This window comes from Rattus rattus, chromosome 5 (assembly GCF_011064425.1).
Source record: "Rattus rattus isolate New Zealand chromosome 5, Rrattus_CSIRO_v1, whole genome shotgun sequence".
Lineage (NCBI taxonomy): Eukaryota > Metazoa > Chordata > Mammalia > Rodentia > Muridae > Rattus > Rattus rattus.
The window spans coordinates 133,852,601-133,879,558 of NC_046158.1; the positions used below are offsets into that span (position 1 = coordinate 133,852,601).

The 26,958-nt window shown below is 42.6% G+C and overlaps 1 protein-coding gene, 1 long non-coding RNA gene and 1 pseudogene across 6 annotated transcripts in view; 2 read left to right on the forward strand and 1 right to left on the reverse strand.

The window, feature by feature from the left end:
- The window catches only part of Cbfa2t2 (CBFA2/RUNX1 partner transcriptional co-repressor 2), a 105,734-nt gene that overhangs the window by 52,627 nt on the left and 26,149 nt on the right, over window positions 1-26,958 (forward strand). For 3 of the 5 annotated variants that reach the window (XR_004388047.1, XM_032904494.1, XM_032904495.1), the window contains exons 2-4: window positions 17,305-17,448; window positions 21,921-22,162; window positions 25,761-25,850. Coding sequence is in view for 4 of the 5 variants with exons in the window: in XM_032904494.1 (XP_032760385.1) it covers window positions 17,305-17,448; window positions 21,921-22,162; window positions 25,761-25,850 (476 nt within the window). In the remaining variant the exon portion in view is untranslated. Of the gene's footprint in view, window positions 1-13,243; window positions 13,378-13,700; window positions 13,844-17,304; window positions 17,449-21,920; window positions 22,163-25,760; window positions 25,851-26,958 lie in introns of those variants that run through there. The other 2 variants (XM_032904498.1, XM_032904496.1) reach the window with 2 other exon arrangements.
- LOC116902160 lies at window positions 639-1,237 on the forward strand. The gene is made up of 2 exons (XR_004388048.1): window positions 639-817; window positions 919-1,237. It is a non-coding gene; the product is annotated as an uncharacterized LOC116902160 (long non-coding RNA).
- LOC116899978 lies at window positions 22,951-24,401 on the reverse strand (annotated as a pseudogene).

The following is a 26,958-nucleotide window of genomic DNA, read 5'->3' on the forward strand; positions in this document are numbered from 1 at the left end:
ATAAGAGATTAGCTGTAGAAGAAGAGCATAATTATTGTTTATGATCTGACTAATAAGTTTTATATATATATATTTATTTTATTTTATTTTATTTATTTATTTATTTATTTATTTATTTATTTTTTTGAGACAAAGCTTCTCTGTGTAGCCCTGGCCTCTCAACCTACCTCTGCTTCCAGTGATGGGATTAAAGGCATGTGCCACCACACGATACCTAATATTTTCTTTTTTTTTTTTTTTTTTTTTTTTTGCATTGTATGTGTTTGTAGCTCAAAGGACAGCTTGCAGGAGTCAGTTCTCTCCTTTCACCATGTGGGTCCCAGGAGTCAATTTCAGGTTGTCAGGCTTGGTAGCAATCACCTTAACCTGCTGAGCCACCTCACCAGCCTAAGGTTAATCCTTTTGACTTCCTGTGTCTCTAAGAGCTAGCTAATTAATGAATAAGGGAGTTGACAAAGTACGAAAGAACTACTAGTGTGTGCCTGCAGTCCTGTCAACAGTGTGATTAATGATTAATTGTTGTTGAAATGGGGAAAACTGAGGTTCTTGTTGATAATTACTTATTATCACCCCCCCTTCCACACACACAGACACAGACAGACAGACAGACACACACACACACACACACACACACACACACACTCCCCAACAGTATCTTCTTACCTATCCCTTGATATTTTCCTCACAATCCCACAAAATGTCCTGAACTTGTCATCTGATCCAGCATGCTAGTAATAAGCTGCACTAGTAGCCTCACTCCCACTTTTAAGTTTATTTTGAGACTGGATCTTGCTAAGTCAGAAGACTTTCAGGTATCGTTCTCCTTTTTTTTTTTTTTTGGAGCTGGGGACCCGAACCCAGGGCCTTGCGCCCCTAGGCAAGCGCTCTACCACTGAGCTAAATCCCCAACCCCTCAAGCTTTCTCCTTTATTCTTATGTTTCAGGGATCACACTAAGAAGGTCAGGCTTGTGTTGCAGGGGCCCCAAAGTTAGTTTCTAGGCCTTGGGTCTGTGGTGGGTGGCAGAGCACTTGCTAGTATTCTCAAGTCCTTAGGTTTGATCCCTGTACCACAATCCTAGGCACAAGTCCTCTGTAACTAGAAGGTAAACAGAGGGCCAGGGGGACTCAGAGGGGAAATGCTGAGCTCCAGCACAGGAGAAAAAGCCAAATGGTAACACCCAGTTAGGTGGTTTGTGTTGCAGCTCAACTCCGTTGATAAAATATTTGTCTAGCTTGGGGGGAAAAAAAAAAAGAAAAGCATGGGTTCTACTCCCTGTACCACCGGAAACTGGGAGTGGAAATGCTCTGGAAGATGGAGGACAGGTGACTAAATGTTCAAGAGTCTCTCTAGTAACATAGTAACTTTGAGGCCAGCCTGGGCTACTTGAGATCTTTGAACTACTCTGGAGGCTAAGTTGGAAGGATTTCCTGTTACTGCCCTGTGTCTTGGGGATCCCACTGCTTTGGATCTGTAGTAATGGCCCCTTCCAAGTGCTCCAGCAGTCGTAGATAACTGTAGATATTGGGGTGGACCTTTACTCAACCTCTGGATCTGGGCCTGAGTGGCACCTTAGTTGTTACCTTAGTTGTTTAGCTCTCTTGAACCCTGGCCACCAGGGCCACCTCTCCTGCCTTCAACAGCTGGCAAAAAATAAGACCAGCTCTCCTGCGCTCATGCCATCAAGGCTAACTCCCTCTCACCTATGCCACCAGAGCAGGGCTCCATCCATTACACTGCCCCGGCGAGGGGAGGAGCCAGCTCTGTGTAGCCTTCAGACATCAACATGGCCCTAGGTGACAGCCCAGACCAGGGACATCTGCAGGGCTTTTAGTGCTACATGGGCCATGGACATTGACATGGCCTCAGGTGGCAGCACAGGCTACTCACGTCAGGCTGTTCCTCACCATCCTTGAGTTTCCTTCCTCGTGCACGAACATTTCCACTCCCATCTCTCCCCCGCATACATTTTTTTTTTTTTTCCGGAGCTGGGGACCGAACCCAGGGCCTTGCGCTTCCTAGGTAAGCGCTCTACCGCTGAGCTAAATCCCCAGCCCCCACCGCATACATCTTAATCGTAGTGGCACATGACAGCGGACATGGCTCTCTGAATGTCTTCCCTGTTTGGGCATTTATAACTATTAACCTTAGCTTGCAGGATTTCTGTCCTCAAGCAAATGAGGGCCAGATTTCATGTCTGGATCTTTTGTCACAAACGTTGTTTCATTCAAATAGTTTAAATTTTTTGAGCTGGTCATGGGTCAGTGTGTTAAGATGCCACTATGTCTGATGATCCAGGTTCTAGCACTGGGCCCCAAATGGTAGAAAGAACATACTCCCATAAATTGTCCTCTGACCCCCACATGTGCACTGTGTGTGATGTAGATGTGCAATCTCACACTAGTTTATTGTTAACTATTTCTAGAAATCAGATTGAGCTTTGACTATTTTGGCCTGACTTGCTAGAGCTTGTGAACCTGTGAGCAGGACATTGAAGGTTGAGTCCATGGTCTGTATCACCACCTATCTTTGACTAGGCAATTGCCTACTTCTACTTCTCACTTAATTGGCAAAATATTTTACATTATTGCAAAATGCTCTATGTCAAAAGTTCCTTACTAGATATTGTTACAGTTAGGGGTATTGTCCAGAAGCTTTTCATAATGGGAAACTTGGTCCTTGGTCTCTTCCACTCCTGAACCTGAGGTTCTGTTGTTTGTGTGTTTGTTTTCCCACTCTAAAACAGAAACTATGTGTTCTCCTTGGGGCTATAGGAGCATAAGTTTTCAAATATTAAGGGACATACATCAAGGTGGAACCCTAGTTTTGACTGGCAAACTGTCAGAGTTTGACAGATATATATAAAAAGAAAATATTTGTGTCATATAAGCTGGAATGTGGTAAAATGAGGCAAAACTTTTCCTTAGAGTTGAGGATATAGCTCAGAGTGCCTCACATGCACAAGCTAATTTTCCAATATTACTTAGACCAAATGAAAATAAAAGGGAATCACATGATCAAATGGACTAGAATTGGATGGGAGCCAGATGTATATCACAAGCCACATAACTTATTTATGGTGGCCCCCCTTGTTTACTCTCTACTACCTTTGTCCATCTCAGGAAACCAAAAAGAGGGTATTAGGCCCCCTTGAAGTTGGATCTATTGGCAGTTGTGAGCTGCCCAACGTGGGTGCTATGAAGTGAACTCTACCAGGGTGACAAGTGCTCTTAACCACTAGTCCATTCTCCAGCCCACATTTTTGGAGAGACAGAGTCTCATATAGCCAGTTAGATCTAGAATTCACTATTTAGTAAGGCTGCCCTTTAAATCCTGGTTCTCACCAGGCATGGTCTCACATTAATCCTAGCATTCTGGAGGCCAGAAAGAAAGAAAGCCAGCCAAGGCACTATGCTTAGAGTTAATATGATAGACTATTTGAAAGACAGTACTTAGAACATATGCCTTTGTTTATGCTGTTTGTAGATTTTTATTTTTTGTTTTGTTAATTTGTTTTTGAGACCATGTTCTTCTATGTAGCCCTGGCTGTCCTAGACCAGGCTGGCCTTGAACTCACAGAGATTTGCCTGACTCTGCCTCCCAGGTGCTTGGGATTAAAGGCGTGTATTACCACAGCCTAGTTCCTGCTTAATTTTTCAAATCGGGATCTCTCAATATTGCTATGGTTTGCCTGAAACTGTATAGACCAGGCTGACTTTGAACTTAGAGATCCACTGCAGAGTGCTGGCATTAAAGGTGTACTCCACCACCCCTTAACGTGTTTTCACTTGGTGACATAAAATAAAAACCTGAATGTATTGGCTCTCATCTGTAATCATAGTACTCCAGATGTTGATACAAGATCCTGCCGTGAGACTCAGGCTAGCATGGGTTGTAGGATGAAACTGTATTTAAAAGAAAAACAAAACAAAAAAGCAAACCTACAAACATGGTCTGGAGAGATGGCTCAGTTGTTATGGACGACCTGTGTTCAATTCTCAACACTTACGTAAAGGCTAGGCATGAGTGTGTAATCCCATTGCGGAGACAGGTGGAGACCTGAGCTCATCAGCACCCCAGCCTAGCCAGACTGTCCAACTCCAGATTTGGGGAAGGACTTTGTTACTAAAACTACGATGGAGAGTGATGGAAGAAAACACCTGATGTGAGCCTCTCTGGCCTCCACAAATAGACATGCATGTACATCTTCACAGACAAGCATGAAGATGTGTACACACTCAACCCTCCCCTCATATACCATAACTGGGGGGAGGGCAAATGTGTGGTCAGTGAGATGGTTCTGTAGGTACAGGTATTTGTCCCCTCCCAAGCCTGATAGCCTTAATTTGATCCCTCATCCCTACTTGGTGGTAGGGGAGAACTAACCTCTGCATACCTCCACGTGCACACTTATGTGCATGTGCACTCAAAAAATGTTATACATTTTTTTAGGGGTTGGAGAGAGATGGCTCAGTAGTCGATAGCACTTGGGTTCAATTCCCAGCATTCACATGGCAGCTTAATAGCTTCCTGTACATACTCCAGTTTCAGGGAATCCCAGGCAAAACACTCATATATATATATATATATATATTATAGGTATTTTAAAAAATTGTAACCAGAAGCATGAAGCAGGTACTGACAGATCCTATGAGTTCAAGGCCAAACTGGTTTATGTAGCAAGTTCCAGGCCAGCCAGGCTACATGGTAAAAACTGTCTCAGAGAACCTAAGTAATTAAAGAAGGACCTAGAGAATGCAGAAGACCCACAGACAAACATTAGACAGAGAGAGCCAGGGTTGGAGTTGTCTATCTGATCCCTCCACTCACAGCTCAGGGAACCTGGTAGAAGAGTGAGAGGAGGAAATGTGGGGGCCAGAGGTGTCAGGACACTGAGAGAGCAAGACTGCAGAATTAACAAAGCAGGACTTAGGGAGGGGTGGGGGGGTGAGGTGGGGGTTCACAGAGACTGAAGCAGCAAATCTTAGAGCCTGCACTGGTCTGTGCTAGCTCCTATGCATATATATGTTGGTGTTTTAGGGGGACTCCTAACAGTGGAAGTTGGGTGGGGGTGTCTTTGACTCTTTTTTCTGCTTTTGGGACTTCTTTCCTTCTACTATACTGCCTCTCCCAGCTTTGATTTGAGGGGTTTATGCCTAGTCTTATTGTATCTTGTGCTCTGCTTGGTTGATGTTGCTGGGAGGCATTCTGGGGTAGGGGGTGGAACATTGTGGTGATGTAGATCTGGAGGGGAGGGGAGGTGGGGAAACTGGGAAGGAGGGAAGAAGGGGACACTGTGGTTATAATGTATTATATAAGAGAAGATTAAATAAAAAATTAAAGAAGCTACAGATGACTTGTTGATTAAGAGCATATACTGCTTTTTCAGAATATCTGAATTTGGATCTATTCTCCATATTCTCCCTCCCCCCCTCCTCTGTGGATCAATTTTCAGGTCCGTAAGTATTTCACAAGCATTCTACCACTGAATAAACAGGGTCTTGCTGTACACTTGCCCCAGCTGACCCAGAACCCTAGATCTTCTCCACATCCTCTGAGCGCTAGATTACAGACAGGGAATGCTACCTTGCTCAGTGTATCTTAAATCAGATACCATTCAATGCCATTAAGTTTAGTCATGATCACCATCCATCTTCAGAAATTCTCTTTTAAATTTAAATTATATATCCATTAAATGGTAACTCCTCCATTCCTTTGCCTGTTCCTGGCAGCTACCATTCTCTCAGGAAGCCTTGAGTAGAGCCCCAGCATTTGCCTTTTTGTGTCTGGCTTATTTCATATAGCACACCATTACTCTTCTAATATATCAAAATTTCCTTCAAGGCTGATTATTACTGCATTGTAGGAATATATTTCATTTTCCCCAGGGAATGTGCAGTGTTCGGTTGGTGTTTTTGAGTTGGTGTTATTTAGCCAGGCTGGCCTTGAGTGCTTGATACCTTAAAACACCAGGATTACTGACTGATATGCACCATTCCTTGTCTCTGCTCTTTTGGTTTAGCTATTGTGAACAGTGCTGTTAATGGGAATGACTATAGTAATATAAATATCTTTTCACAAGCCTGCCTTTCAGTCAGGTGACAGATAAAAGTGGGAAAATAATTGTTTGTCCCAGATGTTATGTAGCCGGCAAGTAATAGAAAAACAGTGTATAGCTGGACACTGTAGCACACCTGAAATACCAGGATTCAGGAGGTGGAGACAGAAGGATCCAGTAGAGGTCATCTTGGTGGGTGTGGGTATGTGTTTGTTTTCAAATAAATAAGGCATTTGAGTCCCTAATGTGATTTTGAAAATCTGTTTTTTCCCTCCTCCCCACTTGCCCATCCTCTTCCACAAAGAGGCTCTAGAATGCTCAGCAATTCCAGACCAAACTTTGAAAACTGTCTAAAAGACCTGGAGAGTACTTTAATACTCCTGTTTTCAGTATTTTCAGTACTCCTAGTCTTCTGGAGACTGAAAATGGAAATTTGTTGCAAGTTCCAGGTCGCCAGGGCTACACAGTAGTAAGTTCAAGCCTAGCTTTGGATGCATAGAGAAACATTGTCTTATCTCCCGTCAATAAGCCAGGGCAAAGAGGTTATGTCTTATTGTAAGGACAAGAAGACCTTAGAGTTTAAATTCATTTCTGAGAGGACTCATTTTAAGGTTTAAATCAGCTAGATTGGAAGTGTTACCTCTGAAGTGGGGTTTGGGCCTAGTTGTCACTGCCCATGGCTATGGCCTCACTAGAGGATGAGGGATATGTGATACCTTGTAAAGTATTCAGCCATTGGACTGTCAGCATTTACTCTGATGTTTGTGTCTGACAGTCGTGTCAGTGGCTGGAGCTTGAGAGACCTGAGTTTCCAACATAGGAGAGCATTAATTAGTGGTCTGAAAAGTTGACAGTGCTCTGTTTCAGACACATAAACAAATAAGCAAATGAAGAGAGAAGGATTGTATTTGAATAAAAAGACTAGACTTAACTTATTTCCTGACGGGTCTCAGGCTCCTGGATTCTGACTGTGGCAATAAATGTTTGGCCAGGACATTAATGCTACATAATGTTAAACGATTGAGATTAGTAAATTTAGACTGTGACAGAGGTAGCCTCCCTGAAAAGGTTCAAGGTATTTGTCATTTTTCTTGATGTGAAAAATAATACCTTAGTGGAGATTGGAAACAGATGGTGTGCAGTTGGAGTAGACTGTTACTGCAAATAAACACGAGCTGGAACTGGGTTACAGCATCCACATTTCACTCTTGATACTCATATCATCAGGTCAGCTGTGTTGCTGCTGCTTTTACTTGCATTCAGGTTATCAACAGGCTTTGAAGTTGGCAGGCTGGTTACAACATCTTTAAATATTAAAGTGATTAGCACTGGAAGAAACATGGAGTTATCTCCCTTCCATACTCAGTGTGGTATGATTGATAATGCATTCTAACGGGAGAGCTATCTGACAGTACCTGTGTGTGGATATCTAACTCACTTTCTCATCTCTTATTTAATTTTAACAGCTCCTTACGGAATGGCTTGCCTCAGGTGCTAGTGTAGCTCTTCAGTTAGTATTAGAATCCGGTTTCAGGCACAGATTCAAGATCAGTGTAGTCTTGTACAGGAGCCTTGCCTGCTGCGGACAAGTGGCTCCAAACCTGGAGTCCTCAGTCCTCTCAGCCCTTCCAGTAGTCTAGTAGGTATGCCCCATCATGTCCAGGCAACACTGTCTCTCATCTTAGCTGCGAACAAACCTTTTTACTTATTTTGTTCTTTTTTTCCCTTTCTTTCTTTTTTGTTTTGTTTTGAGACAGGGTCTTTCTGTGTAATAGCCCTGTATGTCCTGGACTTGGCTTTGTAGACCAGGCTGGCTTAGAACTCACAAAGATCTGCCTCCCTGTCTCTTGAGCGCTGGGAATAAAGGTGATGCCACCACACCTGCTCCCACAGGGTTTCTCTGTATATCCCTGGCTGTCCTTGAACTCAGGATATGAGCCTTCTTCTCTGAAGACAGGGTCTTGCTGTACATTGCCCAGGCTGGCCTTGAATCTGCCAGCTTCTGGATCAAGGCATATACAACCACTTCCAAGCCTAAGATATACTTAAAAAAAAAAAAAAGATTGATTTATTTATTATATAGAGGGCATCAGATCTCATTACAGATGATTAGAAGCCACCATGTGTTTGCTGGAATTTGAACTCAGGACCTTGGGAAGAATAGTTGGTGCTCTTACCACTGAGCCATCTCTCCAGCTCTCTCCTGTGTTCTTTTGAATGCCTTGGCACATGTCTGGTAAAATTTGAGAGGAATTCTCATTGTAGATCATGTTGTCCTTGAATCTTAACATAACCAAGGGTGGTGGATGATCTTGAACTCTTTTCTGTTCCTCTTGCCTACTTAACAAGTGCTGGGCATATAGGCCTTCATTATCACACCTGAAGAAAGATTTCAGTGAATAAGAATGTTTGCTGCTCAACCATGAGGACTTGCTGGGATGGCAGCACCAGTAGGAAAAACTACGTCTGGCTACCCTCACTTGTATAGTGTGAATATTGGGAATTGAACTCAGGCCCTCTGGAAGAGCAACAGGTGACTATAACAGCTAGGGTGTGGGTAAATAGAGACAGGAGGACCACTGTGGTTGCTGACCACAAGTCTGGCTCCAGATTCAGAGACACCTTGTTCCAAAGGAGTAAAATCAAGGATTTTGGATGCCTCCCTGGCTATCCCATATGAACATCCACAAAATAAATTTTAAGGTGTTGTTGTTATCTTATTTTGGGGATATGACTTTATCAAGCTTATCCACCAGAGTGGAAATAATGTCTGTACAAAACCAAATGTTTGTTACTATGACTTCTGCATCAGAATATAAATTCAGGGTTTTTTTTAAATAGTCAACTCAGTCAAAACCCACTACTTCCGAATCAGTAGCTTCTTTTTTTTTTTTTTTTTTAAAGCCACAGTAACATTTAAATATGGTTAAGACTCAATCACGCGAAGTTGGTTGGTTGGAAGGCTAATTAAGCCTCCAACTTGGTCAAATAGAATTACAAAAAGGCAAAATTGTGGTTTTCATAGAGATACAGTCCACTGGAATCACCAGCACTGGGCAACTGTTAAGAATATTTAGGCTTGAGCTGAAGAGTTGGCTCAGTAGTTAAGAACACTGTCTGCTCTTCCTAGAGGTCCTGAGTTCAATTCCCAGCAACCACATGGTGGCTCACAACCATCTCTAACAGATTCTGGTGTATCTGAAGACAGCTAGCTACAGTGTACTCATATACATTAAATAAATAAAACATTTTTTTAAAAAGTATTTAGGTGTGAAATAATTAAGGAATCCAGGCATCCTTAGACAGTCTTCTGTTATCCTTTCTTCTAAGAGATTTATGGATTTGTGGGCTGACACCTCCACCAGTAATGGTAGCCTTGATCAGAGAGTCCAGTTCTTCTCCACAAATAGCAAGTTGCAAGTGACGAGGGTTAATACATTTTTACCTTAAAATCTTTTGATGCATTTCCTGCCAACTCAAATGCCTTTGCAACCAGGTACTCCAGAGTGGCTGCACTGTTGGTGGCTGGTTGTCCTAAGTTTCAGGTGTTAATGAATATGGCCTACAGGGAATTGCTGGGGGCCAGGGGTTGGGGGAACCACCTTTGTAGAGTCATTTCCAACCTTATTGCCAGCCATTTGGAACTGTGCTAAAGCTCAGACAGTTGAGTATGAGACAAGGATAGGCAGATGCTCAGCGAGATCCCACTCCTCCATCATACCACAATTCAAACTGAGTAAATAAAATTTAGAACGTATTTTAGAGCTGTAAAGATTATTAAGCAGGTAAAAGCTACTGTATCTAGGCCTTGTAGCCTGAGTTCAATCCCTGGAACCCATCTGGTAGAAAGAGAAAATAGATTCTCCCAAGTTGTCCTCTGATCTCCACACTCACAAAATTCGAGGTGTTAGTGTGTTTTGAGACAGTGTCATTGTATATCCCTGGTACTCAATCTGTAGACCCGGGTGGAATGGACCTCAAAGATCTACCTGCCTCTGCCTCCCGAGTGCTGGGATTAAAGGGGAACTAAAGGTGTGCACCACCATTCCTCTGGCTTTTTAGAGGTGGTGGTTGTTGTTGTTGTTGTTTATGGATGTCTTAGGGTTTTACCTCTGTGAACAAGCACCGTGACCAAGGCAACTTATAAAAGGACATTTAATTGGAACTGGCTTTCAGCCATTATCATCAAGGCGGGAGCGTGACAGCATCCAGGCAGACAAGGTGCAGACAGAGCTGAGAGTTCTGCATCTTTATCTGAAAGCAGCTAGCAGACTGACTTCCAGGCAGCTAGGGTGAGTGAGGGTCTTAAGCCTGTGCCCACAGTGACTCACCTACTCCAACAAGGCCATACCTCCTAATAGTACCACTCCCTGGGCCAAGCATACACAAACCATCACAATGGTTATGGGTGTTCTTATCTGTGTGTGTGTCTGCACAGAAGAGGGCATTGGATCTCATTATGAACTGTGTAAGCTATCATGTGAGTGCATGGAGTTGAACTCAGTAATTTTGAAAGAACAACCAGTGCCCTTAATGGCTGAGCCATCTCTCCAGCCCCCTAAAATGAGAAAATTTAAGGTATTTTATTACTAATATATCTGTTTCTTATAATAATGTAAATAGGTAGTGTCAATTGTAGTGGTGTTTTCTGTATGTTATTTTACTTCACATTTGCAGTGCTGTAGGCCAGCACATGATAGTTTACTTGGTTCCATGTGTGTTCTTGCCACCCCCATTTCCCTGGCTGCTGTTTTTCATGCACTTCCTTTAGTTTCTTTGTTGTCTTAAATATAGAAATCTGGGATGCATTTCTCAGAACTGTTCTTTATTAACTTCATTCAAGTTACATACATGCTCTCAGGCTTTAAAAAGTGTATGTACCATCAGTTGACATCCATTAATCTAAAGCCCACACTTCTATCCCAGGTCAGTCAGGCTACACTATAAGTGGAAATTCATATGTTCAGGTATATCAGAAAACCATGTAAGGGAGCAGAGAAACAGTGGCTATCTGTATTCAGGAGAAGGTCCTAGAAGACACCAATCCCTGCCTCCACCTGACCTCAAACTTCCAGCCTCCACAGAGTTTTGAGAAAAAGTTTGTGCTGTTTAAAGACATCAGGTTGTGAGCAAGCTAATCTAGCAGAGAAAGCAAACCCATAAAACTAGTTAATTTTTTTCCAGTCGAGTAAAGTGGCATCTTACCATATTCTTTTTTTTTTTTTTTAAGTTTCTGTTCTATTTGATAAAAGGTTTTTCAATTTAGCTCTCGCTGTCCTGAAACTTACTGCAGACCATGCTGGCTTTGAACTCAGGCTATCTCTGCCTCCCAAATGCTGGGATTAAAGGCCTACACCACCACACCTGGCCTTTTTCTGTTACTTTAAAGAAAACAAGATTTATCTTTGTTTTCTGTGTATGAGTGTTTTGCCAGCATGTCTTAAGTGTACACTTTGAATGTGCCTGGTATGTGAGGAAGATAAAAGAAGGTATGGTATCAAATTCCCTGGAACTAGAATCATACATGTGGGGCCCTAGGGATTAAAATTAGGACAGCAAGCACTCTAAAACTGCTGAGCCATCTCCCCAGGCCCCACATTTGTTTTTTTCTTCTTTCCTTGTAAATTTCTTGTCTTAAGGAGCTTTGGTTTAGGTCAGTGTTTTTCAACCTTCCTAATGCTACGACTCTTCCAGTTCCTCAAGTTATGGTGACCTCCAACCAAACAATTTTTTTTTTCTTTTTTTTCGGAGCTGGGGACCGAACCCAGGGCCTTGCGTTTGCTAGGCAAGCGCTCTACCACTGAGGATTTAGCCCAACCCCCAAACAATTATTTTGTTGCTATTTTATGACTAATGTTGCTACTGTTATGAATCGTAACATAAATATCTGATGTGCAAGATGTTTGCTAAGCAACCCTCAAAGTGTTGAGAATCTCTGGTTTAGATTGGAGACATGGCTGGGGGGCTTAAAAATAACTTTCCAGAAGTAGGTACTGGAAATGGCAGCAAAGAAATGTAAAGCCAGGTTTTTCATGGGACAGTTGTGGATGGATTATAGAAGGTACAGAATGATGTGATCTGGTGTTGGGTCCGGGAATGGCTGCATAAACCACTCAGACACGGATCTCAGTCAGACCGACAGTTTATTGAATGTACACCCCAAGACTGATCAATCAGGGAAAATAGTCCAGACTCAGGAACTGAACTGCCTGCCAGCTTGAGTCAAGATCCTGCAAGCTTTTTAAGGTAGAAACCCAGTTATTCCAGTCAGGATATAAGGATAGGGACTTCCTTAGGAACATGTCTTTATTGTACATTTATCCTGTCTCCATTGTTTAGGGTATTCAACTGTGGCAGAGGACTTGTCTTACCCAACATTCATGCCTTGACTTGCCAACCAGAATGTCAGTTACTATGTGTATGTCTCTTTCTGCCAAGTAAGATGGTGAATTTCCAGGGAGGTCTTAGGAACTTAAAACTTTACTTGACCATTACTCTAAGTAGAAGTTTTAATCTAAATGGCTTCTTATATTGGCGCAGGACTCTCTCTTATGTTGGGTACATCCCAGGGACAGCTTATAAGTGCAAAAACCATAAAAGCTCACACACGGCTGCAGGAAAGTGCTGCTGTGAGTGAGGTTGGTTAGGGTCATTATAGCTAACCATTCAAAGCAGTTTCAACTGACGTCTGTTGTGATTGGTTTCCAAGAAATCCACGCACAGAACACAGCAGAATATGCAGTAATCATCTCAGGCATAAGAAAGTTGCCTAGTAATGTACCTGAGACAGTGTCCTTATAACATTGATAACCACACAAACTGATTGTCCAGACAGGCAACAGTTACCCAGGCCGTAACATCTAATATTTGTGAGCATTTGGCTTTGTGATTTAACCAAAGGAGCAGGAGTAGCCTGGAGAAGATGATCTGAGAAAATAGTTAAGGCTTATTAAAGAGAAAGGGAACTTAACGTGTAATACCTGCTTTTTGTTTGCCTTTTAAGACCGAGTTTCTTAGTGTCCTGGAATTTGACTGTCCTGGAACTAGCTCAGTACACAGAGACCCACCTGCCTCTGCTCCTGAGTGCTGGGATTAAAGGCGTGTGCCACTGCCCAGCTGCCAGCCTTTTTTTTTTTCTCCTTAATACCAAAAAAGCAGGAAAAAACAAACAGAAGTTGGATATAACAGTACACACTTTCCCATATCAACACTCAGCCTGGCTCATAAAAATATGACAACAGAACAAAACAAGAAGCAGTCAGACCTGAAGCTGCAACTCAGCAGGAAGATCAGAAGTTGAAGACTGTGTCTGTTAACAAAGTATATATTCCAATCCAGCCTGGGACTCAAAAAATAAAATAAAATTTAGTTGGGCCTGGAGGCATGCTCAGTGGTTAGATAGTGCAGACTACTCTTGGGAAGGATCACAATTCAGTTTCCTGCACCCACATCCAGCAGCTCACAACTGCCTGCAATTCCAGTTCTGGGGCCCCATACTTATGATCTCCTCTATGGCACACATAAATGTAAAAATACAAAATAAAAATCTTTTTAAATTTTAGTTATATTTTACATTCTTTCATAGTGCCAGCTTCTTCATTCTTATGTTCCAGTTTGAAGCTAAAGTTTTCTTTTCTTTCCAGACTTATTTAACTACCTACTGGGAACATATATGTGGTTTAAGAGTCCGCATTAAAAACTTAATGTCCTGCCGAAGTGACAAATACCTTTAATCCAAGCATTCAAGAGGATCTCTGTGAGCTCAAGGACAAGTCAGGGCTACATAGTAAGACCCTGTCTGGAAAAAACAAACAAACCAATAAACAAACAAAAAAAAATCCCTTACTGTCCCATACTAAGTACATCATTCCTTTCCCCAAATCTGCTATCTCGTAGTGTTTTTTCTCTTGGTCTGCACTTCCTCCTTGGTGTGCGTTTCCCATTCATCACCTTATGGTGACCAAGTCCATCTCCAGTGTTCAAATTTGAAATATCTTTTTACCCCCCTCCCCATTTCATTCCTATTAATGCTTTTCCAGGGGTTGCTGATCACCTTTTTATATTTTTCTTGACTTTTTTTTTTTTTTTTTTTTGGAGACAAGGTCTCCCTGTGTATTTTATTTTTTTAGAGCATTTTGTGTGTATGTATTTTGCCTACATGTATGGATGTGCATCACATGCCTGGTGCCCACAGTTCAGAAGATGGTTGTCAGGGCACCTGGAAGCGGAAGTGCAGTTCTGGATGGCCGTGAACCATTATGTGGTGCTGGAACCAAACACAGGTCCTCTGCAAAAGCAATATAGTGCTGAGCCAACTTTCTCATCCCTATTTGTTTTATTTATGTATGCATTTTAGCTGTGTGTATGTTTATGTACTGTACCACATTTGTGCCGCCAGAAGCATTGCATTCCCTAGAAGTGGAGTTAGAGACAGTTAAAAGCCACCATGTGGGCGCTAAGAATTCAAACCCCTGTAGCTGTGTGTGTGTTTTTTTTTTTAAAGATTTATTCATTTATTATATATAAGTACACTGTAGCTGTCTTCAGACACACCAGAAGAGGGCATCAGATCTCTTTGCAGATGGCTGTGAGCCACCATGTGGTTGCTGGGAATTGAACTTAGGACCTCTGGAAGAGCAGTCAGTGCTCTTAACCACTGAGCCATCTCTCCAGCCCTGTAGCTGTGTTCTTAATCTCTGATCTAACTCTCCAGCTCTGTCTCTGACTTTCATAGCTTCCCTTTCAAAAGGTTGTTTTTATGTCATTCATTGATTTGTGTTGAAAAACAAGATGTAGAAAGGTGAAATCATTAGCCAAACTTAGTGTAGATCATGAGTGACAGGGGGAGGAGCCAAATCAGCCTTTTCACTCTGTATGTCATTACTGTTTGAGAGCTGGTTTATGAGTAGTGAAGTACACAAGAAGTAGTGTGGCCTGTGAACTGTGTTCTTTAAGCTGAATTTTACTCACCAGCTAAGTTTTCTGGAGATGAAGTATGCAGTTGGAGTTGGGCTGACCCATTGTCCTTATCCTGCCAAGTGCTGAATGTTAAAACACATCTCTCTGACTGCTGGGCCTCCTCCAGCCTTTGGCTCCCTTGCTGTAAAGACAGGTGGTCTGAGAAAGATGCCCTCCAGGTTGACGCACACTGCACATAACATAACAGTGCGAGACAACTGTCGGTTCCTTCCTCCCAACCCTCCAGAAAGCTGGGCCCAGATGGAAGGCCTGGAAACATGTCAACTGTTCTCTGAAGGGCATTGAGAAAACACTGGCAGGAAGGAAAAGGCAGGCGTAATAGCACATTAGTCCACTAATCAGATAGGACGGCCATCAATTTCATGAAGAAAGCATCCAGACTAGGGACAGCAAGAGTGGGAAATTTTAGCCTCATAGTTTTCAGAATACTATAGGTTTTGTTATGGAGGTTGTAACATAGCGGGTAGGGCTTGGCTTCCTTGATACTTTCTTTTTTTTTTTTTTTTTTTTTTAAATTTATTTTTTATATATACTATAGCTGTCTTCAGATACACCAGAAGAGGGCATCCAATCTCCTTACAGATGGTTGAGAGCCACCATGTGGTTGCTGGGAATTGAACTCATGACCTCTGGAAGAGCAGTCGGGTGCTCTTAACCGCTGAGCCATCTCTCCAGCCCCTCCTTGATACTTTCTGTTTATATATCCTTTCCCAAAACATAGTCACTGGAAACTGGAACATATTACAGTATTTGGGGACATCTTTCCCATCAGAAAATGTGGTAAATATGCTAAGACGTACCTTGTGGTTTATATGAACATGCTGGGACATACTATCTTAATAACTGATCCTACAAGAAAACTTCTCATTTAAACCTGTTCCGTGGTTTTTTGCACTTGAATTGAAGACAACTACTACTACAATACTTAAGTTTAACCAAACAGAACAAAACCCAGGAAACTAGTGAAAGGAATATAGTTAACTTTAAAGGTGAACCTGAATCAAGTAGCTTTCACCCGATTCTCGGTGCCTTGTCGGTGCGGGCATCAACACCAATACGTTCTCTTGGGTGAGAAATAATTTATTTAAAAAAAAATTTTTTTTTTAATCAGGGTTTTGCCTCATTTAATCCAAAATGTTTTATAGCTAGAGTCTGACTTTGAGTTCCTGATTCTTCTGTTTTTACCACCCCAGTGCTGGGATTGCAGGTAGTGTAACACCATTCAAGATTCTGTTTTATTTTTTGTTTTCATAATTTGGGGGATTTTTTTCTTACCTGTATATGTATTTTTGCCTCCGAATATGAGAGTCCAGAAGAGGCTGTAAGATTGCCTGGAGCAGAAGTTAGAGATGGTTGTGAGCTAGGACTGCACCTCTGTCCTCTGGAAGAGCAGCCAGTGCTCTTAACCACTGAGCCACCTGTCTCTCCAGCTGCCATTTAACATCTTGTGTGTGTGTGTGTGTGTGTGTGTGTGTGTGTGTGTGTGTGTGTGTGTGTGTGTCTGTCTGTCTGTCTGTCTGTCTGTCTGTGCGGTTTGCTTGCATTTATGTCAGTGGTAGCATCAAATCCCCTGGAACTGGAATCATTATAGACAGTCATGAGGTGCCACGTGGGTGCTGGGCATTGAATCCAGGCCCTCTGGAAGAGCTGCCAGTGCTCTTAACTGCTGAGTCGTCGTCCCCACCCCCACCCCCTCATCTTTTTTTTTTTTTTTAAGATTTATTTTATTTATATGAGTACCCTGTAGTTGTCTTCAGACACATCAGAAGAGGACATCAGATCTGATTACAGATGGTTGTGAGCCACCATGTGTTTGCTGGGATTTGAACTCAGAGCAGTCAGTGCTCTTGACCACTGGCCATCTCTCCAGCTCCATCCCCCTCATCTTAAAAGGTCCTTTCCCAGGTCTGCAATGTGGCTCAGCCAGTAAGATGTTTATTACCAAGGCTGATAGCCTGTCTTCCAACTTCCAAACACATATCATGGCACCCCCCCTCTCCCGACACACACACACACACACACACACACACACACACACACACACACACACACACACACACACAGTAAAAATATAATTAGATTTTTAAAAAGAGGTCCTTCCCTATTCACCAAATAAGGTGGCATTCACAGGCTAGATGTTAGGACATGAACCCTTGGAAGCTTTGTCTTAACTTCTGAGTTCTCTGGGGAAGAGGTTCATTTTCAATTGTCATTGATATTTATTATTATTTTATAGAGAGCTTTGACCTCCCTTTCTTTTATTTGCAGTTGGTTGTGAGAAAAGGGTGCCAGCAATGCCTGGATCGCCTGTGGAAGTGAAGATACAGTCAAGAGCCTCACCTCCCATCATGCCACCCCTCCCACCAATAAATCCTGGAGGACCGAGGCCAGTGTCCTTTACTCCTACAGCATGTGAGACCTCTTTTTTTTTTTTTAAGATTTTTTTTTTAATTTTATTTATATATTTTTATATATGAGTACACTGTAGCTGTCTTCAGACACACCAGAAGAGGGCATCAGATCTCATTACAGATGGTTGTGAGCCACCATGTGGTTGCTGGGAATGGAACTCAGGACCTCTGGAAGAGCAGTCGTTGCTCTTAACCGCTGAGCCATCTCTCCAGCCCATGAGACCTCTTAATTAAGTTGAATTTATACTTCAAATCATAATTTAGATCTGAGTGACGAGTGACAGGTTTACATTAAACCTTCAGTGTATACACCATTCAACATGACTATACGTGTGTGCATGGGGGCGGGGTATAGCAATGCATTCCTATAATCTCAGCCTGTAATCATTCCACCTTTCAGAGGATCAAGAATCTAGGGCAGCCCCTTGGAGTGGCTCATGCCTTTATTCCTAGAGTGTGGGAGGCAGAAACAAGTGGCTCTCAGTGAGTTTAAGGCCAGGCTGTTCGATATTGTGAGTTCCTGGCCAGTTAAGCTACTTAGTAATACCCTATCCACAAAAAGGGGTGGGGAGGGAGATGTTTCTGTCTGACCTCCAGAAACATATAGATTGACATGATTTTTATTGAGACAGTGTCACTATATAGCTGGATATATTACAATTTGAAAACTGTGAAAATGTAGCTGGGCAATAGTGGTACTCACCTTTAATACAAGGACTCAGGAGGCAAAGGTAGGTGGATGTTTGTGAGTTTGTGACCAGTCTGGTCTACAGAGCTAGTTCTAGGACAGCCAAGGCTACACAAAGAAACCCTGTCTCAGTAACAACAGCATCTACAACAAAAAAACCCATGAAAATGGGATGATGTAGTTTTATTTAAAAGGCTGTGAAAAGTTTATCTATAATGTCAGAGTGACTACAAACCCAGTACTGTTCTTGTGGGGCACTTCAAAGAGGGAGGGCAGCTTTGATCAGGATGGATCTTCCAGTGCAAACGAAGAAATGAAAGATGATTGAAGCTAATTTTCCAGATTGGTGAGGTTAAGTGTGGAGGTCTCCTTTCCAGTTGTTTTAGTGATTTTTTTTTTTTTTTCGAATGGGAGAATTGTTCTCCCTTTTCCCCCTCAGCCCATTAGTTTTATACCAATTCAGCACTCTTATTCCAAAAACCTACCCTTTGCTGGGGAATAACAAAGCAAAAGAATGAAAGAATGTGAGGCAGATGGCTCATAGGTAAAGATGCCTGCTGCCAAGACTGACAACCTGAGTTTGACCCCCAGAACCCATGTTGTAGAAGGAGAGAACCAACTCCTAGAGTTCAGAGGACTCCACACTCATGGCATATGCATACACTTGGATGCACACATACACTGAATACATGTAATGATAGTTTACAGAAACCTAGTAGTGTATATGCATATATACATGGTATATATGGTAAGATAATATTTATCAAGCAGTCCTGCCTATTGTGTTGATATATGCTTGTAAATAAATGTTCAAGGAAGAAGGGAATTAGAAGGTGGAGGTGGATAGGACTCTAGTTCAAAGGCTTGTCTCAGCAAAAACCAAGCGAAAGGAAGACCATTAAGGCTTTGCCAGTGTGCAAATAGAAGTATATTTGGGGAGGTAAAATAGTAGCTTTGTACATGCAGATTTCTGAAATTTGTTCTGTAGACCAGGCTGTCCTTGAACTCATAAAGATCTACCTGCCTCTGTCTCTGGAGTACTGGGAATAAAAGTGTGCGCCACTAGCCTGGCTCCAGTTTATTCCATCTTTTAGGATGTACCTTAAAATCACCACAGTTGAATGAATATCAAAGAAAAGGTCTTACTTCAAGAGATAACCAAGGTATATATAAGATAAAGAAGAGTTTGTTGGTTCGGATTTGAATCCTAGTCTGTCCAGACAGAAGGAACAGAGATAGAGAACTAAGTGTGACTATTTTAGGAGAAAGGAAGTGTGACTGCTCATGCTGGTCTTCTCTGGTTTATTAGCTAAGTAAAGGTTAAAGGTTAGCTTTCTAAAACACAGCTGGTCTTAAATTATTTTCTGTGCTTCGTTGCTTGCACACTTGATTTTTGTTTGTTGATTTATAGTCTTATGTAGTTCACTAATCTTGAACTCTGTGACACAAGCCCAGCATAGCCTTGAACTGCCCAGCGTGGCCATGGCTTTAACTTGTGTACATTTCACAGTCAAGGTGGATATTTTTGACTCCGCCTTCCAAGTACTGGTGGGATCACAGGAATGTGCCCCCAGTCCCCATTTTTGCTTTCTAAGATAGGTCTCACTCTGTAGCTCAGTTTGGCTTCCAAGTTGGAATCCTCATAACTCGTCTCCTGAGTTTAAAAAAAAAAAAAAATCCAGTACCAACTATGGTGTCTGTAGTTAAATATCACTTCTGTGCCTATGCATTTTCTTTGTTGTTTGTTTCATTTTGGTTTTTCGTTTTGTTTTGTTTTTGCAACAGGGATTCCTTGTCCTTGAATGAACTCAATGTCCTCCTTCACCTAAGTGCCGGGATTACATTTGACATTATTATAGCTGGCTTTTTCCTATTCTTTGTAGTACCTTAAAATGATTGTGTGTGGATGTTGTGTCTGCTTATTTGTTTTGTAAATAATGTTTTGATTTGTTGAGAATTTCTTACAATATATTTTGATCGTATTTAACCCCCTTCCTCCAATTCCTTCAGATCTTCCTCTAGCTATTCAACTTTATCTTCTCTCTTGTTTGCTTTGTGTGTCTCTCTGCCTGCCTGCCTCCTGCCTGCCTGCCTGCCTGCCTGCTGTGTTTTCACCCTTTCCTCTTTTGTCCTTTCCCTCTAGTTTGTGTTACCTGACTACCTCTGGGTATGGGACCTGCCCCATAGTATGGTTGATATACCAGCCATAAACATTGAGCAAGAATCAAATGTCAATAGCTACTCATGGAGGCTGCTAGGGCTTGGCATGGGATGGGACTGAACTGGATGGGATGAACAGACTTCATGCCCACCTCTCCAGTCCTCTTCTATGCTGAAATTTGATCTGGCTTTAACTTATTCACATTTCACAATTAATCTCTGTTAGTCTGTGCATCTGCCTTATTATAAATGGAGAACACTGTTTCCTTGAAGATATCTGCCATCTCTGGACCTTACAGTCTCTCTCATAGATGGCTTAAGCCGTGCAGGGAAGAACGTAATACAGATATCCTCTTTAGGGCTGTGTATCCTGAAACCTCTCACTCTGTGCGTGCTGACCAGTTGTGGGTTTCTGTGTTAGTTGTTATCCACCGCAGGAAGCTTCTCTGATGAGAGTTGAGTGATGCGTTTGTTTGTTTGTTTGTTTATGCGTCCATGCGTGCATCACTTAAGAGATGCAAGGTGTCAGCAGATAACAGTAGGTTTCCCCTTAGGACTCAAGACCTATCTAGCCAGAGGTGCTTAGCCTCATTGACACAGTATCAGATACAGGTTCTGTCTCGTGGAGTAAGGCCTTAAGTCTACGAAAAATGGTTGATTGCTCCTGTAACATTTATGCTAGTGAGGATGTCTTGTCAACCAGGTCTTTATTGAGTCTGTAGCTGGATTCGAGACTGATGACTTGGTGTCTTCTCTAGTAGTGTACGTAACACCCTTTTAGCATTTTGAACACTAGCCAGTAGAGACGAAGCTCTAGTTAAGTACAAACTAGATTTCTTCGTATTTGATGTCTCCTGTGTTGGTATCTCCAGCTTTAGGGTCTTACAGAAAGTTCTGGAGAGTAACAAATAGCATTGGCAATAGCCTTTAAAGTATGGGGTTCAGACCCCATTGTCCAACAGCTTAAAACGAGTTTTCTTTGGTGGTGTCAGCTGCATAGTTGGGGTATTGTTTCCCCCATTATAGAGAGAGCATCACCGCTTGTACAATAGTAATTTTTCTGTATGACCTTTTCAAAAGGCTTTAATGTTAGTTATCCTTCCCATGTTCCTTCCTCTCTCCAGCCTTCTCCACCTTATTTTTATCTGTTTGTTTGCTTGCTTTAAGTCAGATGTCCCTATCTTACTAAGTCTAACCTTGTTTTTTTGGGGTCGGGTCCGTCGTCCCCTGTCCCCCCCCCCAGATGGGGACTGAACCCAGGGCCTTGCGCTTGCTAGGCAAGCGCTCCACCACTGAGCTAAATCCCCAACCCCCAAGTCTAACCTTGTATTGCTGGGTTTATACATTTTTTTTCCTTTCTGGCCCTTTGAGTGGCCATGACTACAACAGAAGCACATATCACAACACTTATGTTTTAACATTTGTACAATATTCTGTCACCATTTATTTCTGACAGTTTGTCTTGGCACACAGCAAACTCATTGGGGACGGAAATAGGTTTTTTTACACCGAAATGCTTTACAGAATACAAATGAGTAAATGAGAGAACATAAAGGTGAAGAGGTGAGCAAAGCCTCATAAGTTCTGTACTTCACCTGACTCTTCTCATCCTGCCTTTCTTTTAGTAAGCAATGGCATCAGCCATTCCCCTCCTACCCTGAACGGTGCCCCATCGCCACCACAGAGATTCAGCAACGGGCCCGCCTCCTCCACGTCCTCAGCGCTAACAAATCAGCAGTTGCCAGCTACTTGTGGTGCTCGGCAACTCAGCAAGTTGAAACGCTTTCTCACTACTCTGCAACAGTTTGGCAATGACATCTCACCTGAGATTGGCGAGAAGGTTCGGACGCTTGTTCTAGCCTTGGTGGTAAGTTCAGCTTCACCCCCATCAGCTGCCTAAGCAGTGGTTATATTTCTGCTCATTCCCAAACCATGGAGATGGCCCCATATAAGTGTGTAGTGCCCAGAGAGCCAGAAGAGCGCGCTGTGGCCTTAGGATCTCCTGTGTTCATGGTTAATGGTTTGTCTCAGCCCAGAGCGCTTCCAGTTCTCACTTGCTCTGGGGCTGTTCCCGTGGTATGAGAACCCATTTCATCACTGTTTTTGTACTTTTAAGGCCCCCCCCCCCCAGCCGAGGCCAGAACCCAGGGCCTTCCGCTTACTAGGAAAGCCCCCTACCCCTGAGCCAAATCCCCAACCCCCACTTTTAAGGTTTAATCATACACTTTATATATAGATTACAGTCATTTTAATAAATTGGAACAGTAAGTGAGAATTAGAAAACACAAGGTGATGCCTTCCCCTTGGTGCCGTATAAAAGGATTACTCATTGCCCCAGTTAGTGACAAAGTGAACAGAGTCTGTAAGTAAGCTAAGGCATTGGAAACTGGCTATTGATGCTGGGCCAGTGCTAAACCAGGGGCCTGAGTGGTCACCACCTAATTTGTTTCTGAGGGAATAGGGCCAAAACTCTCTCATGAACCTGGGAATTTATTAAAAAATAGGTTTTATTAAACCTGGCTTAGCAGTGCTGTAGTGCGGCTTCTCCCAACCCTACTGAAGTTGCAAGAGGGCGCTGCAACAGAAGCTCCTTAAAGCCTCAGCAGTGTACGCATTGCACTAGATAAGTGAACATTCCGCTTCCAGACACTTGAATTACATTTTCAAGCACATAACAGGGCAGAACCCCGAGTGCACAGGCAGGGGCAAGCTCCTTGGCCTTTGTAACCACACGTGCTCAGAGCTCAGTTCCCTTGCAGTTACTGGTTTCATGATTTCATGGAGGAGCTTGATAGCCTAGTGTGTGGCTGCCAGTCATGCTCCTGCCTGCCTCTTGCTGCCATTTGCATCCTCTCCAGCCATCATCTTCAGCTATGCCGCAGCCTGTGCCCCTGGCAGTGTGTACTGCAGGATCACGTGCACTGCAGGATCATGCCTGTGGTGCGAGTGCTCGCCTGCTCCAGGAGGGAAGCCTTCTGTGAGAATCTGCATAGTATAGACATGATGGCTGTCTCCATCCAGAATCAAGCATCTCTAGTTGTGCAAAGACTACAAACCATGGACTCAGGCTTCTCTGAGTACCAACAGTAACAAGGAAGCACCTTGTGTTGCTAGTTGTAAAACTCAGCCTTGCAGTGGGACACCAAGGCACACTCAGCACACTGGAGTACTAGGTCACATAGCACATGTGCGGAAGTGCCACCTTCTGGCTGCAGCGCCTGTCATCATAGCATTTTCTACAGTGGCTGCAGCGATGCCCTCTGGTAGTGAAGGCAAGTTGGCATCACGCTGTACACACCTTAGACGCTCCTCCAAGCTGAGTGGGCTTTCCCAGGCACAGCGTGCTGTACCATGTGCAGTCCACTGGGCGAGTGCACAAACTTCTTTGCATCCTTACTTGCTACAGCCACAGCTTGAACCCTTACAGTTCACATGCTGAGCCACACAGGGTAGCCCACTTTATCCCTTTGAAGTTTATAGTACACTACATTCCCATGTGTGCCCCCACTGTCACAACTGTCACCACTGCCATTTGTCTTCAGAACTACTTCCATCTACTTGGTTTGTCAAGATTATGTTTCATGTAGGCCAGGTTAAGTTCACTGTGTAGTTAAAGGTGGCTTTTGTCTGCTTACTCCTCAGCTCTACCCCCCAGGGTTAGGGTTATAATCATGTACCACCATGTAGAGCTCATATTGTACTGGGGTCCCATTTAGGCCTTCACGTATGCCAGACAAGCACTGTACCAATACAGCTACCTCCTCAGCCCTCTCCTGGTTCCACAGCGCTGTGAAGAATGTGCAGGTGCTTTTTAAAGGACAGAGCATCTTGTGTCATCTGTATGCACAGATTCTGTTTATCCATGTGTCCTGTATGAAGAGTGCTAGATTGTTGCTTCTGCCTTGCCACTTAGGGAAAAGTTTTATATCATTGTAGACGTTTTCCAGTTCACAGTCTCAGATCAGCTGACAGTCTGCTTCTCATGCAGGCCTGCATTTTCTTTTCCCTTTTCTTTCTATTTTTATTATAATTTAATCTTTACTTAGGATATGTGCAGGCATGGCTGTGTTAAAGGAGTTCTGATGTTGTCCTTTTCTGGCCTCCATAGGCGCCAAACACTCACATGTTACATGTACACATATGCAGGCAGAACATACACATTAAACAAAAATATAAATCTTTTAAAAAATAAAAATCAAGTTAAAATTTTAAAAATATTTGCAGAAGTATCACCTTAAGTTAATGTGCAGCTGGGTCCAGGGAAAATGCATGTCCTACAGATTGGCCGTAGTACTTTACTCGCTGAGCCAGTGGCTGGTAACACATGTCAGTGAGCTGCATAAAATGTTAACAGCAGAGGAGATTAGAGAAACAGCTCATCATATGTAACCTAATTTTAAATTTTCTAAATAAAATTATATAAATTGTAATAAAAATAGAAAAAGTGAAAGGAAGGCCTGTATGAATTGATTGTGTGAGTTCTTTGTTTTGTGGACATCTGTGTACCACACGCAACCTAGTACCCTTAGAGGCCCAAAGGAGAGGATGTTAGTAGTTTATAATTTTTCTCAAAAAATTTAAAAGGTATATGTTAAATAATTGTAGCAGTGTGTAAGCTGTTCAGGCCACTCTGAGTTTCAGAGAGATCCTGTCTGCACCAAACAAGTATGGGGGCCTATCTATCCCTATACGTCAAGTCCACTGCAGGTGTTCCCTTAAGAATAAATCTGCTAATATTTTACCTTTCACATTTTCTCTCTCCCAAAACTTTCTGGGTCTTTTAAAAAACATCATTAAGCTGGGTTGGGTAGTGCACACCCTTAATCCAAAGGACAACCAAAACTACAAAGAAAATCCTTGTCTCAAAAACCACTGCACATAGGAACAGCTGCAGTAGGAGTGCGTGGCCTGAATTCCCTCTAGCAGTCATGAAGATCGCTACAAGGTCAAGCCAGCTAAAACTACACAGTGAGGTGCTGTATCAAAAATCAAAACAATTTTTTTAAAAATGTGATTGATTGATTGATTGATTCTGAGTGTGTCTACACTTGTGCCATTATATGTGCATGGAAGTCAGAGGTGGAGGAACTCAGGTTTGGCAGTAAGCACCTTTACCCACCGAATCATCCACTATTACAAATACGAGAAAGTAGTCTGATTTCCTGCTAGACTGTGCAGTCTTTAGAGAGGGGAGGGAAAATAAAACAGCTAAGCAAAAACTAAGCAGTTACGTTCTTAGTGATCGAACATTTGCCTGAAGGCACTTTGATACAGCAGCTCATTCCTCTGAGATGCAGGCAGCCTCTGGCAGGCCTCACTCAGTCTCCACTGGAAATTTCTATTACCACTTTGTCTATCCATGGGGATAGCAGATCATTCCTTTGGCTTTTCTGTGCTTTTAATCTACTTAATTTTTTTGCTGTGTGTGCCCAGTTTTGGATATTGAATATTATTTATCTTTTCAGAACTCAACAGTGACAATTGAAGAATTCCATTGCAAGCTCCAGGAGGCTACAAACTTCCCACTTCGTCCATTTGTAATTCCGTTTCTCAAGGTAATTCTGAGGGGCATTCATTGTCATTTATTATCATCGGCATTTCCTCAAAGTCTACCGATACTTGCTCTGTGACCTCAGCAAGGACAGCTTGTTGCATTTTCATAATTTTGTCTTATTTGGGGCTGATAGATAAACAGTATGTAAACTGACCTAATACCTGGTGAGAATGATTTCTGTTTCTAGACACTGTAGTTAGCATCTAAGAGCAAGTACCAGAAGAAAGAGGATGGAAGTGTGTGAGTTTGTGGCAGTGGGGGGAATGCCACTCCATCCTGTAGGTGTGATCTGAAGATGGAGTGTGTGTTATCTGAGAGGAGACCCTTACCAAGAGAGCCCCAGATACCACAGTCTACTGATGTCATCTTGAGTTATTGTTCCCTGGAGCATCCCTTTGTGCACCTGGTTTAAATTATGCTTACTGTCTTAGTTGAGTTGTTATTGCTGTGGGGAGACACCATGACCATAGCAGCTGTCTTAAAGGAAAGTATTTAATTAGGGCTGGTTTACAGTTTCAAAGGTTTAGTCTATTAAATGTCATACCCTGCTGGCAGACTGGGTGTTGGAGAAGCTGAGAGTTCTACATCTTGATCCCTAAGCAGATGACTGTGCCACTCTGCGTGACTTGAGCATATATGAGATCTCAAAGCCTTCCTCCATAATGGCACACTTCCTCCAGTAAGGGCACACCAACTACAAGACCATACCTCCTAGTAGTGCCACTCTGTGGGCCAACCATTCAAACACATGAGTCTATCTATGGGGGCCATTTCTATTCAAAGCACCGCACTTTTTAAGAAATTTCATGCTCACAGATAAGCTGTAAAATGGTACAGTAAGCTTCCTTTATGGCCTCAAAACCAATTTCCCAAAAAGGAGCATTTTACAATCCTGTCATATTTTCTTCAGATATTTAAAAATAAAAAATTATAGATGTGACACATTTAAACTACCAAATGAAAATTTCATTCTTCATGATCGTAGGGATCCAGCCTTGGGCTTCAAGCATGCCAGGCACATGGTCTCCTAAGGGGCCGTGTCCACAGGGCCTTAAATCAAGATGTTAACATCCAGGCAACACTTGTTATCTGATGTTCAGACTTTATTT